The 15,714-nt window shown below is 38.1% G+C and overlaps 1 protein-coding gene across 2 annotated transcripts in view; it reads right to left on the bottom strand.

The window, feature by feature from the left end:
• Window positions 1-15,714, bottom strand: part of NBEA (neurobeachin) — a 671,823-nt gene that overhangs the window by 101,029 nt on the left and 555,080 nt on the right. For both annotated transcript variants that reach the window (XM_088842722.1, XM_088842723.1), the window contains exon 45: window positions 15,392-15,504. In XM_088842722.1, coding sequence (XP_088698848.1) covers window positions 15,392-15,504 — 113 coding nt within the window. The remainder of the gene's footprint in view (window positions 1-15,391; window positions 15,505-15,714) is intronic.

The following is a 15,714-nucleotide window of genomic DNA, read 5'->3' as shown; positions in this document are numbered from 1 at the left end:
ACTTAGATGTGGAATCTAATAAAATAAAACAAACACATGGTTATAACAAAATAGAAACAGACTTACAGAAATAAAGAACAAATTAGCAGTTACCAGTCAGGTGAGAGAAGGTGGGGAGGGACAAGTTAAGAAGAGGGGGTTAAGAGGTACACACTACCATGAAAAAATAAATAAGTTACAAGGATATATTGTACAGCAAAGAGAATATAGCCAGCATTTATAATAACTTTAAATGGAATATAACCTATAAAAATTTTGAATCACTGTTTTGTACCTCTGTTACAAATATAATATTGTATATCAACTACATTTCAATTAAAAAAGGGATAAGAAAAAATAAATTGCTCATTAAAAAAAAATTACTGTGTGGTCCCTGACTGAATACTATCTTGAACAAACCAATCTTTAAAGACATACAGTAGGTAACTAGAATAACCTGACTATGGTCACAGTGTTAGATAACATTAGGGAAATACAATTAAGTTTTGTTAGGTGTGAAGATAGTATTCTGGTAATGGAGGAAAATGTATTTCTCATAATAAAGTATTTAGGGATAAAGTATAACATATTTAATTTACCTTAAAGCACTTCAGTAAAACAAAAAAAGCTAAAATGTTAATAACTAACATCTAGGTATTGGGTCAGTTGAGTTCAGTTCAGTCGCTCAGTCGTGTCCGACTCTTTGCGACCCCATGAATCACAGCACGCCAGACCCCCCTGTCCATCACCAACTCCTGGAGTTCACTCAAACTCATGTCCATCGAGTCGGTGATGCCATCCAGCCATCTCATTCTGTCGTCCCCTTCTCCTCCCACCCCCAATCCCTCCAAGCATCAGAGTCTTTTCCAGTGAGTCAACTCTTCACATGAGGTGGCCAAAGTATTGGAGTTTCAGCTTTAGCATTAGTCCTTTCAATGAACACCCAGGATTGATCTCCTTTAGAATGGACTGGTTGGATCTCCCTGCAGTTCAAGGGAATCTCAAGAGTCTTCTCCAACACCATAGTTCAAAAGCATCAATTCTTTGGCGATCAGCTTTCTTCACAGTCCAACTCTCACATCCATACATGACCAGTGGAAAAACCATAGCCTTGACTAGACGGACCTTGGTTGGCAAAGTAATTTCTCTGCTTTTTAATATGCTATCTAGGTTGGTCATAAATTTCCTTCCAAGGAGTAAGGGTCTTTTAATTTCATGGCTGCAATCAGCATCCACAGTGATTTTGGAGCCCTAAAATATAAAGTCTGACACTGTTTCCACTGTTTCCCCATCTATTTCCCATGAAGTGATGGGACCAGATGCCATGATCTTTGTTTTTTGAATGTTGAGCTTCAAGCCACTTTTTCACTCTACTCTTTCACTTTCATCAAGAGGCTTTTTAGTTCCTCTTCACTCTCTGCCATAAGGGTGGTGTCATCTGCATATCTGAGGTTATTGATATTTCTCCCGGCAATCTTGATTCCAGCTTGTGCTTCTTCCAGCCCAGCGTTCCTCATGATGTACTCTGCATATAAGTTAAATAAGTAGGGTGACAGTGTACAACTTTGATGTACTCCTTTTCCTATTTGGAACCAGTCTGTTGTTCCATGTCCAGTTCTAACTGTTGCCTCCTGACCTGCATACAGGTTTCTCAAGAGGCAGGTCAGGTGGTCTGGTATTCCCATCTCTTTCAGAATTTTCCACAGTTTATTGTATCAAAAGGTATTGGGTAAGTGGGTATTAATAACTGTTGGTGCTTTTCTTTTGAAAAATTTTATAATAAAAAGTCAAAATAAAATAAAAATGGAATGTAAAAACCAAAAAAAAATCTTTCAAATTCTAACCAATATTGCTTATGTTTTAAGTTGTTCTTATCAATAAGAATGTTTTTTTTTTATATTTTATTTATTTATTTATTTATTTTATTTTTAAAAAGAATTTTATTAAAAAAGCACAAATGCAAAGAAATGAACAGAGGAAAATTTATGCGTCGAACCTGGACTGGTCACTTATGATAATATACATATACAATAAGAATGTTTTTAAATTGGAAATTTTGTGTTTGCAAAATGTGTGAAAATTTGGTCTCTTAAATAGATTAACTCTCCCCTTCACAGTTTTATGCACACTATTAATTTGCTTAATATGGCCTTTCATCATCAGGTGAAATTCAACTAATCACAACACAATTCCCACTTACATTCTTAAGAAACGGAGCCTGAAGTAATGAAGCATTAATAAAAGGAAGTGTTAGGAATTATATTTTGTTGGCTTTAACTGAGTGTATTTCTTTTAATACTTTTTCACAGAGTGAATAAACACAGTTAATTATATTATGAAAAAAGATAAACTTTGAGACAAAATTGCAATTTGATTAGCAAAGTTCATGAGCAGGTTAGTACATGGGTTGGTTCCACATGGGACCGAAGTCTCTGTAGAGGGAGAGTGACTCACTCCAGGCATTGCTGTTGCCTCCTCTGCTTCTATTTGACATGGTTGTCCCAGCATTTAGGAAAGGTGGAGCGCATCTAGGAGATAAGTAGTCACCAGGCATTTAATCGGAGAAGGCAATGGCAAGCCACTCCAGTACTATTGCCTAGAAAATCCCATGGATGGAGGAGCCTGGTAGGCTGCAGTCCGTGGGGTCGCTAAGGGTCGGACACGACTGAGCGACTTCACTTTCACTTTTCACTTTCACACATTGGAGAAGGAAATGGCAACCCACTCCAGTGTTCTTGCCTGGAGAATCCCAGGGACGGGGGAGCCTGGTGGGCTTCCGTCTATGGGGTCACGCAGAGTCAGACACGACTGAAGTGACTTAGCAGCAGCAGCAGCAGGCATTTAATAAAAAAAAAAAAAACTTTCTACCTATCTATTGTGGGGAAATTATAGGTAAGAAATGAGAAGGAAATACAACCTGTATTCAGTTCAGTTCAGTCGCTTAGTCGTGTCCGACTCTTTGCGACCCCGTGAATCACAGCACGCCAGGCCTCCCTGTCCTTCACCAACTCCCGGAGTTCACTCAAATTCACGTCCATTGAGTCGGTGATGCCATCCAGCCAACTCATCCTCTGTCGTCCCTGTCTCCTCCTGCCCCCAATCCCTCCCAGTATCAGAGTCTTTTCCAGTGAGTCAACTCTTCTCATGAGATGGCCAAAGTATTGGAGTTTCAGCTTTAGCATCAGTCCTTCCAATGAACACCCAGGACTGATCTCCTTTAGAATGGACTGGTTGGATCTCCTTGTAGTCCAAGGGATTCTCAAGAGTCTTCTCCAACACCACAGTTCAAAAGCATCAATTCTTCGGCGATCAGCTTTCTTCACAGTCCAACTCTCACATCCATACATGACCACAGGAAAAACCATAGCCTTGACTAGACGGACTTTTGTAGGGAAAGTAACGTCTCTGCTTTTTAATATGCTATCTAGGTTGGTCATAACTTTCCTTCCAAGGAGTAAGCGTCTTTTAAGTTCATGGCTGTTTTAACTAGTGCAATTTCTCCTAGAATTGTGGGGATAAAATGAGAAGATCTATGTACACTGCTTTAGCACTATGCCTGGCACATAATAGTATGTGTCAAATGTGCGCTGTTATCATTACCCCAGAATAATTCCTAAGAAAGTTAGTTTAAAATATCTTAGTGAAAAGTACTCAATTTTACATAAAAACAATAGAGGTAAAAATAAGATACCTTAAATCTTCATGTGTCAGTTCTAAAAGATGTCAAAGTGCTAAGTAGTGGGGTGATGATGAGTCTGTAAGTTTCAAGATCATCACTACTGAATACTCCATTTCAGTTGGGAAGCAAGGTTCAAAGAGACTGACTCTGGCCTAATTTTGCTACAATGATGCTGTATTTTAGATGTGACACATGGCAGGTGAAATAAAAGCACAGAGAGCACACACCAGAAAAGTGCTCCAGTTATTCCCAGTTCCTTTTTTTAACAGCTTACATTTTTAAAAGTAGGACAGGCTGCAGTATTTTCACCTCTCTATCTCCCTTTCTGAAAGGATAGGACACTTAGCTAAATGGGAAGGCACAAGAAAAGAGGCTAAGCGGACTTTAGCATAAGCAGACAAGGCAGGACTGGGTGGGGACTTCTGTGTAAATCCTTAAAGCTCCCTGTCACCCTCTATGTGTCCCCAACAAACAACAGTGGAGGAGAAAACAAACCAAAAATGTATCGCTATTTCTGGGTGTGTGTGTGTGTGCATACTAAGTCGCTTTAGTCGTGTCCAATAGACTGTGGCCCGCCAGGCGCCTCTGTCCATGGGAGTCTCCAGGCAAGAATAATGGAACCTGCCATTTCCTACCCCAGGGGCCTGACCCTGGGATTGAACCTGCCTCTATTCTGTCTCCTGCATTAGCAGGAGGGTTCTTTACCACTAGCGCCACCTGGGAAGCCCTTCTGGGTACTATGTTCCTGTGTTAGTCGCTCAGTCCGGTCCAACTCTTTGCAATCCCACAGGCTGTAGCCTGTCAGGCTCCTCTGTCCATGAGATTCTCCAGATAAGAATACTCGAGTGGCTTGCCATTCCCTTCTGCAGAGGATCTTCCCGCTCCCGGGAATGAACCCTGGTCTCCAGCATTGCAGGCAGATTCTTTACCGTTTGAGCTACAGGGAAGTTCTGGGTACTAAGTGGATGTGAATCAACTTGCTTCTTTGTCTTCACTTTTTGTGGTTTTTCTTCCTTCCAGTTAGAAGGAAAGGAGCATAATACACAACCAGGTGAACTAAAAATGACTGTCAGCTATTCAGGGTATGGGCCAGTTCTTAACTGTCTTTTTCTTTCCACTGCCTGGCACAGAGTAGCTGTGTAATAAATGCTTATGTGATGAAAGAATAAGTGAATGAATACAATTATTAACTTGAAACTGGTACCCTTTTGCATAGTACCCCTTGCAAATTATTGCCTTCAGTTTGGATTATTCCATGAGTTTGGAACAGTATCCTCTGTCCACAGGATTCTCCAGACAAGAATACTGGAGTGGGTTGCCATGTACTCCTTTTGCCTGGATCTTCCAGATGCAGGTGTCAAACCCAACCCCTCCATATATTGGCAGGTGGGTTCTTTACCAGTAGCACCACCTGGGAAGCCCAAAACAATATCCAGATTTTGCCAATACATACCTTGTCTTAAGCAAAGGAGAAAAGGAAAGATATACCCATTTGAATGCAGAGCCTCAAAGAATAGCAAGGAGAAGTAAGAAAGCCTTCCTCAGCGATCAATGCAAAGAAATAGAGGAAAACAATAGAATGGGAAAGACTAGAGAGCTCTTCAAGAAAATTAGAGATACCAAGGGAACATTTCATGCAAAGATGGGCTCAATAAAGGAAGAAATGGTATGGACCTAACAGAAGCAGAAGATATTAAGAAGAGGTGGCAAGAATACACAGAAGAACTGTACAAAAAAGATCTTTATGATCCAGATATCACGATGGTGTGATCACTCACCTAGAGCCAGACATCCTGGAATGTGAAGTCAAGGAAGTATCACTATGTAAAAGCTAGTGGAGGTGATGGAATTCCAGTTGAGCTATTTCAAATCCTGAAAGATGATGCTGTGAAAGTGCTGCACTCAATATGCCAGCAAATTTGGAAAACTCAGCAGTGGTCACAGGATTGGAAAAGGTCAGTTTTTATTCCAATCCCAAAGAAAGGCAGTGCCAAAGAATGCTCAAACTACCGCACAATTGCACTTATCTCATACACTAGTAAAGTTATACTTAAATTTTTCCAAGCCAGGCTTCAGCAATACATGAATTGTGAACTTCCAGATGTTCAAGCTGGTTTTAGAAAAGGCAGAGGAACCAGAGATCAAATTGTCAACATCTTCTGGATCATCGAAAAAGCAAGAAAACTCCAGAAAAACATCTATTTCTGCTTTATTGACTATGCCAAAGCCTTTGACTGTGTGGATCACAATAAAATGTGGAAAATTCTGAAAGAGATGGGAATACCAGACCACCTGACCTGCCTCTTGAAAAACCTGTATGCAGGTCAGGAAGCAACAGTTAGAACTGGACATGGAACAACAGACTGGTTCCAAATAGGAAAACGAGTACCTCAGAGCTGTATATTGTTACCTTGCTTTTTTAACTTATATGCAGAGTACATCAAGACAAACGCTGGGCTGGAAGAAGCACAAGCTGGAATCAAGATTGCCGGGAGAAGTATCAATAACCTCAGATATGCAGATGCCACCACCTTTATGGCAGAAAGTGAAGAGGAACTAAAGAGCCTCTTGATGAAAGTGAGAGAGGAGAGTGAAAAAGTTGGCTTAAAGCTCAACATTCAGAAAACTAAGATCATGGCATCCGGTCCCATCACTTCATGGCAAATAGATGGGGAAACGGTGGCTGACTTTATTTTTCTGGGCTTCAAAATCACTGCAGATGGTGATTGCAGCCATGAAATTAAAAGATGCTTACTCCTTGGAAGGAAAGTTAAGACCAACCTAGACAGCATATTAAAAAGCAGAGACATTGCTTTGTCAAAAAGGTCCGTCAAGTCAAGGCTATGGTTTTTCCAGTGGTCATGTATGGATGTGAGAGTTGGACTATAAAGAAAGCTATGCGCAGAAGAATTGATGTTTTTGAACTATGGTTTTGGAGAAGACTCTTAAGAGTCCTTTGGACTACAAGGAGATCCAATCATCCAAGGAGATCCATCCTAAAGGAGAACAGTCCTGGGTGTTCATTGGGAGGACTGATTTGAAGCTGAAACTCTAATCCTTTGGCCACTTGATGCGAAGAGCTTACTCATTTGAAAAGACCCTGATGCTGGGAAAGATTGAGGGCAAGAGGAGAATGGGACGACAGAGGATGAGATGGCTGGATGGCATCACCAACTCAATGGACATGGGTTTGGGTGGACTCCAGGAGTTCGTGTTGGACAGGGAGGCCTGGCATGCTGCAGTTCATGGGGTCGCAAAGAGCTGGATACGACTGAGGGACTGGACTGAAGTGAACCTTGTCTTAAAATAGTACTTATCCTTCAGTTTTGCAATAGAATCCATTCTTACAAAAACTATTTTCAAATTGGGTTCTATGTTATGGCAACCTTCAACATACATTTAGAAAAAATTTCATACTTGGCAGAAGCTTTTTTTGGCAGATGGTATATAATTAAATTTACACATTCACATTTTCGTCTCCTAACCAGTTTTATATCATCATAGCCAGCTACCAATACACTTAGTTTTGCCCATTTTTCATGTTTTGTTGTTTAAGCTTGAGCATTAGGTAAATTACACGCTAAAGCAAATAAAACTAATTTCATTTTAGATATTGTTGATTTATAATGAGAAAGATAAAATGACTGTAGAAACTTGCACCACATTGCCCAGTTGAGCACTCCGTACGCTAACAAGGTAAATAAACCCTTTTCTATGTGGTATGTAGGTGTTTGGCAATATCAAGGGTGGACAGTTGAGAGTATTCACAATTCAGTGCATCCATTTGCATTATCACATTTCTAAACCTCCAGGCATTATCACTTCCTTTTTAAAGTGGCATAATAATTTGGGAAATAATGGTAATGCTTATCATCATCTGTCAATCAAATAACTCCCGTGTTAACAAAACATATTTTTTCCACACAATGAATGGGTGTGTGTGTGTGATGTCTTATGCTCATGTCAATATTAGTAAGATTTGGCTCTTGTGATCAAACTATTTCATTTATCAGAGGGCTTGACTGGCAAATAGGAAAATTCCATTTACACTTTAGTGAGCAAGGGGCTGTGCTTCACGTCAAAGCCACATAACCACTGTAATTGCAGAGTAAAATTCATGGGTGTATGTAAATAACTGAATCAGTGGCACATATCATGCTTTAAGATAGATTTTGCCACAAAAATCACATCTCCATGAGGAAAATCTGTATAAATTTGGAGAAAAATCTCTACACTTAGTATTGGTTGAGTACTGAAAAGATATGTCAATGATGGGTTGTTTCATTTGCTGCCCATCATGTCAAACAATACATATGACCTCTAACCTGCACATGTAATGAATAAAATTTGAACTTGTGATGTCTAATCTGAAGAGGGGTCTAATATATTTTACTGATGAGGAACTTTCATTGCTCCTGTGCTCTTCAACTATTCAGTTAAGTGGGTAAAGGAAGAGTGAGAATATTATAAATGCAATAAAATATTTCATTTAAATAAATGTGTATCTCAAATTTAAATAAACATTTAACTTCAGTAATTTGATGTTTAAGGCTTTCATTAACTTGGAAATCTACACAGATGAAAAAACAGTCATTTACTGCATGAAAAATATTTCATATTTTATTGAAAACTGTTGCTTTTGATTTTATTAAAATAAAATTAAACCGATCTTCATCACTAGATTGTTTTCAATCACAAACTCTCAATTGAGAATTACAGAATTTTGCTTTTTTGACCCCTAGTCACTGAATGCCACTGTGTGTTGGGCATTATAAGAGATGCCTTACCTACATTATTGCACTTAATTTTCAACAACTCCATGTGAATACTATTGTGTTCATTTTAAAGAAGAGGAAACAGAAGTTCAGAGAGCTTAGGAAACAAGCCTAAGTCTGCATAGCAGGTGAGAGAGCTACATTTGAATAGAGCTTATATTCTTTCCATGTTCTGTTCACAATCTCTCCTTTTTCTCCTCTCAATTTTAATACTGATACACATAAAGGAAAACTGAAAAGGTGCGATGATTCTGGAGCTAGCCTTTCCCAGCAGCCAGTACAGAGAACAGAAACCTCCAGTATTCCCCTCTATAACTGAGACCTGAGTGCCTGCTGAAGCCGACTTTGTGAAGAGTAAGAAAGCCATGTCCAACTCATATCGTTATCCTGACCACAGCACCGAAGCCCCAGGGAAAGTATGTCTGGGGCAGAGCCATTATTTTTATTTATTTTCTTATTTTTGGTTCTTGTCTGGATCCTATAAAAATATCATTACTAATTTTTCCAATGTGATTTTTGTTCAGTATTGGTGGTAATTTAGTTGCTAAGTCGTGTGCAAATCTTGAGACCCCATGGACTGCAGCCCACCAGGCTTCTCTGTCCATGGGATTTTCTAGGCAAGAATACTGGAGTGGGTTGCCAATTTCCTTCACCAAGGGATCTTCCTGACCCAGGGATTGAATCTGGGTCTCCTGCACTGCAGGCAGATTCTTTACCAACTGAGCTACCAGGGAATTCTTGTTAAGTATTAGATGCTGCTTAAAAATGAAATAGCCATTGTTTTGTTAATATTGTCAGAACATTTTGGGGAAGTATGTAAGAAATGCATGTAACAGCTGAATTACGTACTTAGGTCAATTATGGAAAGAAACAGACCCAGGTGTACGTAAATGTTTTATACCCTTTCATAACCCTCTCATTTGCTTCAGTTAAGCATCCAGGATTCCTGAGAGAGAGATCCTTCTTTGCACTGAGAGTAGATCTGGATTTTATGATACAGGCAATTTGTAGGAGAGGGGCTCTTTAAGAAAAGGAGCATAAAACTACAGACATACAATTAGGGGCAAGTGATAAGAAGAGGCCCCTAAAACTGGAGAGGGTTTGAAGTTTAAGCTTCACTAGCTTAAATTAATTATGATAAATTTATTTCTGACTCTACTTAATGTCATATATTACAACCGTTGTGTTGTTTAGTCACTACATCATGTTCAACTTTTTTGTGACCTAATGGACTGTAGCCTGCCAGGCTTCTATGTCTATGGGATTTCCCAGGTAAGAATACTGGCCATTTCCTTCTCCAGGAACTCTTTCCAACCCAGGGATCAAACCCGTGTCTCCTGTACTGGCAGGTGGATTCTTTATGACTGAGCCACCACGGAAGTTCATATATTATTATTGTCGTTCAGTCACCATGTTGTGTCCGACTCTTCATGACCCCATGGGCTGCAGCATGACAGGCCTCCCTGTCCCTTACTGTCTCCTGGAGTTTGCTGAAGTTCATGTCCATTGCATTGGTGATGTCATCCAACCATCTCATCCTCTGTCACCCTCTTCTCCTTCTGCCTTCAACCTTTCCCAGCATTAGGGTTTTTTCCAAATGTGTCAGTTCTTTGCAACAGGTGGCCAAAGTATTGGTGCTTCAGCTTCAGCATCAATCCTTCCAATGAGTATTTAAAGTTGATTTCCCTTAATATTGACTGATTTGATCTCCTTGCTATCCAAGGGACTCTCAAGAGGCGTCTCCAGCACCACAGTTCAAAAGCATCAATTCTTCAGCACTCTGCCTTCTTTATGGTCCAGCTCTTACAATCATACATGACTACTGGAAAGACAATAGCCTTGACTATATGGACCTTTGTTGATGTCTTTGCTTTTTAACACACTCTTTAGGTTTGTCATAGCTTTCTTGACAAGAGGCAACTGTCTTCTAATTTCATGGCTGCAGTCACCATCCTCAGTGATTTTAGGACCCAAGAAGAGGAAATCTGTCACTGCTTCCACCTTTTCCCCTTCTATTGGCCATTAAGTGATGGGACTAGATGCCATGATCTTAGTTTTTCAATATTTAGTTTTAAGCACAGCTTTTTCACTCTCCTCCTTCACCCTCATCAAGAGGCTCTTTAGGTCCTCTTTGCTTTCTGTCATTAGAGTGGTATTGACCACATATCTGAGGTTGTTGATATTTCTCTTCACAATCTTGATTCCAGCTTGTAACTCATTTAGATTATATATGTAATAGGCAACCTATTGCCAATTAGTTTTTTCTTCTTCATAACCAATGAATATTCCTTGAGAGTTAGGTCTATATCTTAAAATCCTCTTAAGCACCTTGGAAAGTTCCTTTTACATAGTAGCTCTGTGTATACAACCCTGTAGTTCATTTGCTATTGTATAGGTTACAGAAACTATAAAGAAGAAACTTTCAGATACAGTATATTTGACATTTTATAATAGTGAGTTAGTTTAAGCTCCCTTTCTTTAGGGTACAGGAATTCAACTTTCCTCTTGTCAACTCTTAGCCTTGCACATGAGGAGACATTTTCTGGGATTTCTGGGAAAGCAAAGTTTCTTTTGTCTTTCACATGAGGAACTTGGTGAGATGCTTTCTTTGGATAGTTTGATACAAGTTTGGAACTGTCATGGTCATTTTGCTCCTAAAAGGGGATTTCTTGGAGCTACTGGAGGCCATCCAGTAGAGGGTGAGTATGAAGCCCACAGAGGGGAAGGCAGAGCAGAACGGTGGAAAGAACTCGGTGCTTGGTGGTATTGTTTGGATCACTGGAAAAAAAAACCTGAGTGAAAACTAAACCTTCCTCCTCTGAATTTTGAGGTTGTGAGAACCAATAATGTTGATTTACTGTTCAAGCCAACTACTTAAGCTGGGTTGTCTGAAACATTCATCAGAAGTCCTGACACAACTGGTATTTATGAAACCGATGCAATGCAGTGGTATAAAAGAAAGAAAAGAAATAATCCGTGACTTTTTAAAGGAGTGTACATTTCTTAATGCCTTAACTTTTATGCAGTAAAGAACTAAAAATTAGTTGAGGCTCTAAATGTTGCTTACTAAAACAAATTCTACAATTTGTTCACTGACAGGAATTATGAATTGGGTCCTAAATTTTGTGTAGGAAAAACTTTTGTTATTGGAGAGCTTTTAGAATGTTTCTGGTTAATACTACTGTTCAAATATTCCAAATATCCCTTGAATTTCTGAAGATTAACAGACTTTCTGTTAAAAATTTCATTCACAGTACTGGTTATAACTACAAGAATTTCATGTGCTTCTCAATGGTAATCTTTTCACTGTAATAATATTGCATCATTAGAAGTTTTTCTTTCCAGTTAAATTATTATACTTCAAATGTCATTTTCCCATTAGGCATATAATATGATATATTTTCATACACTAAACTCTTATTTATTATTCTTTTTATACAGAATGGTCTCGAGTTTCTAGCCATTTGTAAGAAGTTCCTATTAAGAAATTCAATTAAGCATGGGAAAGAATGTAAGAATAATTTACTAACAGATCAAGGTTTTAATTTGCTACCATTTTCCTATCATGTTATTTTGACAGAATGTAAAGAACAAATTGCTAAAGAATGGAACACAGTAGAATTGGAAGAAAAAGTGATCTATCTTTTAAGAACCATGGGTTCAAAAGTTCACAATATGAAGGACTCTATGTTTGCAAAAGCAGTCAGCGTTCATGTCGCCTAATTTGTTTAGGCTGTCTGTTTACCTTTTATTTATCTAACACTAAATAAAATTAGGAGAGCACATGTGGGTCACAAAAGGAAAAGTTCTGGCAAAAGGCATACAGGTTAAATAGATTATCTTTAAAAACTTGAAGACAGTTCACATATTCTAGTTACTTTAGAAATAGTGATTTCCTCATTTATCTTTTCTACAAGAATAAACTAAAAATATATAATTACTAGCAAATATTTTACCATATGCCTTATCTCATCCATATTAATCAAGATGAAGGCTATATTTTCTTTAGTTGGGATAATGTTTCAAGAACCTTTGAGTCCAAATGTCTTAGGGTACTTGAGTGGGCATTTTTCAGTCTGTTCCAGCCCACACTATACCTACTGCCATAATGCTGGATTCCCAGATTTCTGGTAACTATCTGAGTCTTCCTCTCAGCTCTGGACTGGACTCTCTCCAAGATGGCTAAGATACGTCTTTACTGACTCCTGTACACTCCTTCACCTAGGACAGGGCTTAACATACATACAGAAAGTGTGTGGTGTTTGTTGAATTAATGACTGAAAGAATGGACACGTAAATGGAGGAAAGAGAGGAACTTTGGTCTGTAAGCCTCCTTTCATCATAATATCCCAGTTGATTTCAAAGAAAAAGGGCTTTCTTCCCTGTGGTAAAAATAATCTAAAATACCAAATACCTATAGTAGTAGTTAACTCATGAGGCTATAACACTATGTAACATGCTACATGACTATCTGAATGATAAAATCATTCTCTGTAAAATTAAATAAGAATGAACTATATTATATAGGGAACTACATGAGAGGAATTCTCATGTAAGATGCTATGAGATTCTACACTATACATTTTATTGTGTGTGTATAAATATATACATATACACATATGTACATATATATACACACATAGTATTAATACATAATGACTACTGAATTAATGTTAAAACACATGTTAATAAGATTCTGTTAAAGAACTAATTTAACAGTTTTCACCTCCACATTTATAAGTTAGTTTGGTCTCGTTTTACATCCAAAGATTACACCTCAATCTTAGAAATTCATGTCAAAAATGCATACCGTTCAAACATCCTAATTCCAATAAGGATGTAACAGTGTATATTTATCATCCTTATTTGAAACTTGAAAGACAATTCCAAGTATATATCAATGATTTACTACATTATATTTATACCCAATGTATTAGCTAATGCTGATATGCCAGGTGCTCTCAGTATTTTTACACTTATCAATTCAACAACAACCCTATTATTACTGTCCTCATTATACAGGTGAGGGAACTGAGGAAAAGAGAAATGAAATAGTTGTCTAAAGCCTCAAAGCCAGTAAGTGGCAGAATTAGGATCTGCCAGGCAGTCTAGCTACAGAGTTCTTGTTCCTAACCTCTATTTACTGCCTCTCATATGAAGTGAAGTGAAGTGAAGTGAATTCGCTCAGTCGTGTCTGACTCTTTGCGACCCCATGGGCTGTAGCCTACCAGGCTTCTCTGTCCATGGGATTCTCCAGGCAAGAATACTGGAATGGGTTACCATTTCCTTCTCCACGGGATCTTCCCGACCCAGGGATCGAACCCAGGTCTACCCGCATTGGAGGCAGACGCTTTAACCTCTGAGCCACCAGGGAAGCCTCTCATGTAGTTCCCTATATAATATAGTTCATTCTTATTTAATTTTACAGAAAATGATTTTATCATTCAGATAATCAATAATCAGATTTGCTTCTGAAGGGCAGGCCTTATGAATTCTGCCTGACTCTGAATACTTATTTGCACACAGTACATGATTAAAGATTTTTGTTCAGTGCAATCACACTGGAAAAATTAATACATTTGCAGCCATATTGAAATTCAATTGCTAGCACTTTTCTACCAGCTATGTGACTCTCAGTAAGATGCTGGCTAACTGATCCCTTAGGTCCCTGGAGTACCTATAACACCACAGCTAAAATCAGCAATGAGCTAGCAAGTTTGATAGAAGTCCCATAAAATATAAGAACTAGAGAATGAAGGGCAGATAACATGGAAAAATTAGTACACAGGCTTCAGCCATAGGCTAATAAACATTCCATATGTAATAACAGCTCACATTCATGAAGTGCTTCTATGATCCAAGTACTATGTTACATTCTTTAAACGCACATGTTATTTCACCTTCACAACTGTATGAAGTAGGACTTGTTCTCATATTATGAATGGGGATACTGAGGCAAAGAGAATGGCTTAAGCTCCCACACCTGTAAGCAGTGACATAGAGAACTTCAACTTACGTGGATCTAATTTTCAAAGGTAAGAAAAAAAGGCAAGAGAAGGTGTGCTAAATTAAAAAGTGTCTGTGAGATTAAACTTTAATTGGTTATACTGCTCACTTTCCTGCCTTGCAGGGTTTATGCTACACTTATATTTCATGAGTTCCTCAACCTTCTCCCTGCCAAAACCAAAAGTATACACATATGTATATATGCCTTTTATGCTGTTGTGGAATACTAAACTAGACAAGTAAGGAAGACAGAAAATCCAGAGTGGATGAGCTGAGGCTTAAAATGGCTAAACTATCTAAACTTGACGGTCTGGCTCTGACATTAGCTGAGGCTAGAGAGAAGCTTTTGGGGCTGAGTATCTAGTTCCTCACTGAATTTCAAAGAGTTTCATATCCCATGTTAAGTTTCGTCTCAGCAAATGAGGTGAACGAACCAAAAATTGGTTTTTTATTCTTATCATCCATTATGTATTTTTTTTCTTGCTATTTTGGGGACAAATCTTCTCTCTTTAATCTTAACAGATCCTTGATAAATTATTGTGTCCTACTTTCTTTATCATTATCAAGCTTCTCTCCAATGTATGTATGTACTACAGTTAAGATAACATGTCTTATCATCTAAGAAATATATAATATAAATTATTGGTCATATTTTGTACTAATTTGAAGTTTCTGGCCTGAACCTTTAAAACCTAGAATATCAGGACAATTTCTCCTTAAATATGCTATTTCTCAAATAGCCATTTCATTTTGTCTATACTAGTACTAATTTAACTTCTTACAGCTTAACTCCTATGCTAAGGATTGATGAAATTTAGATGCTGAGTGTGAAAAGAGGAGACATTCAGCTTTACCTTTCTTACAACACTAACTGAACATACATACTCTGGTAGAAATGTTTTTAGAATATAGCCTTACGAAGAAAATTGACTTCTATGTATTTAAAGGTTACCTTTGATAGATCCCTGAAGTTTCCTGGAAGAGTCAAATCCAGCTCTTCTGATTCATAGTTTGTTAATACCCATGGAAACACAGGGTATTGGTTCAGATCATTGTATGTCCGTCCTAGTAAAGAAAGAGAGACATGAAAATCTGCATACACTAACTGCTTAGGAAAGTGTTGACCATTTTTATAATCGATGAGACAACTATTGCATTGCAGAAGAAAAGTAACTCTTGTTCACAGAACTATGTCTTTAATCAAAAGCATTTATAACAATGTGTTTCAAGTGAATTCACTCAATAATAATTTAGAAGTAACGAGAATTACTTTTG

The sequence above is a fragment of the Moschus berezovskii genome, chromosome 13, assembly GCF_049115385.1.
Source record: "Moschus berezovskii isolate FMDL1 chromosome 13, NW_MosBer_1.0, whole genome shotgun sequence".
NCBI lineage: Eukaryota > Metazoa > Chordata > Mammalia > Artiodactyla > Moschidae > Moschus > Moschus berezovskii.
Note: the sequence above shows the minus strand (reverse complement) of the source record. Positions and strands in the feature narration are given on the sequence as shown.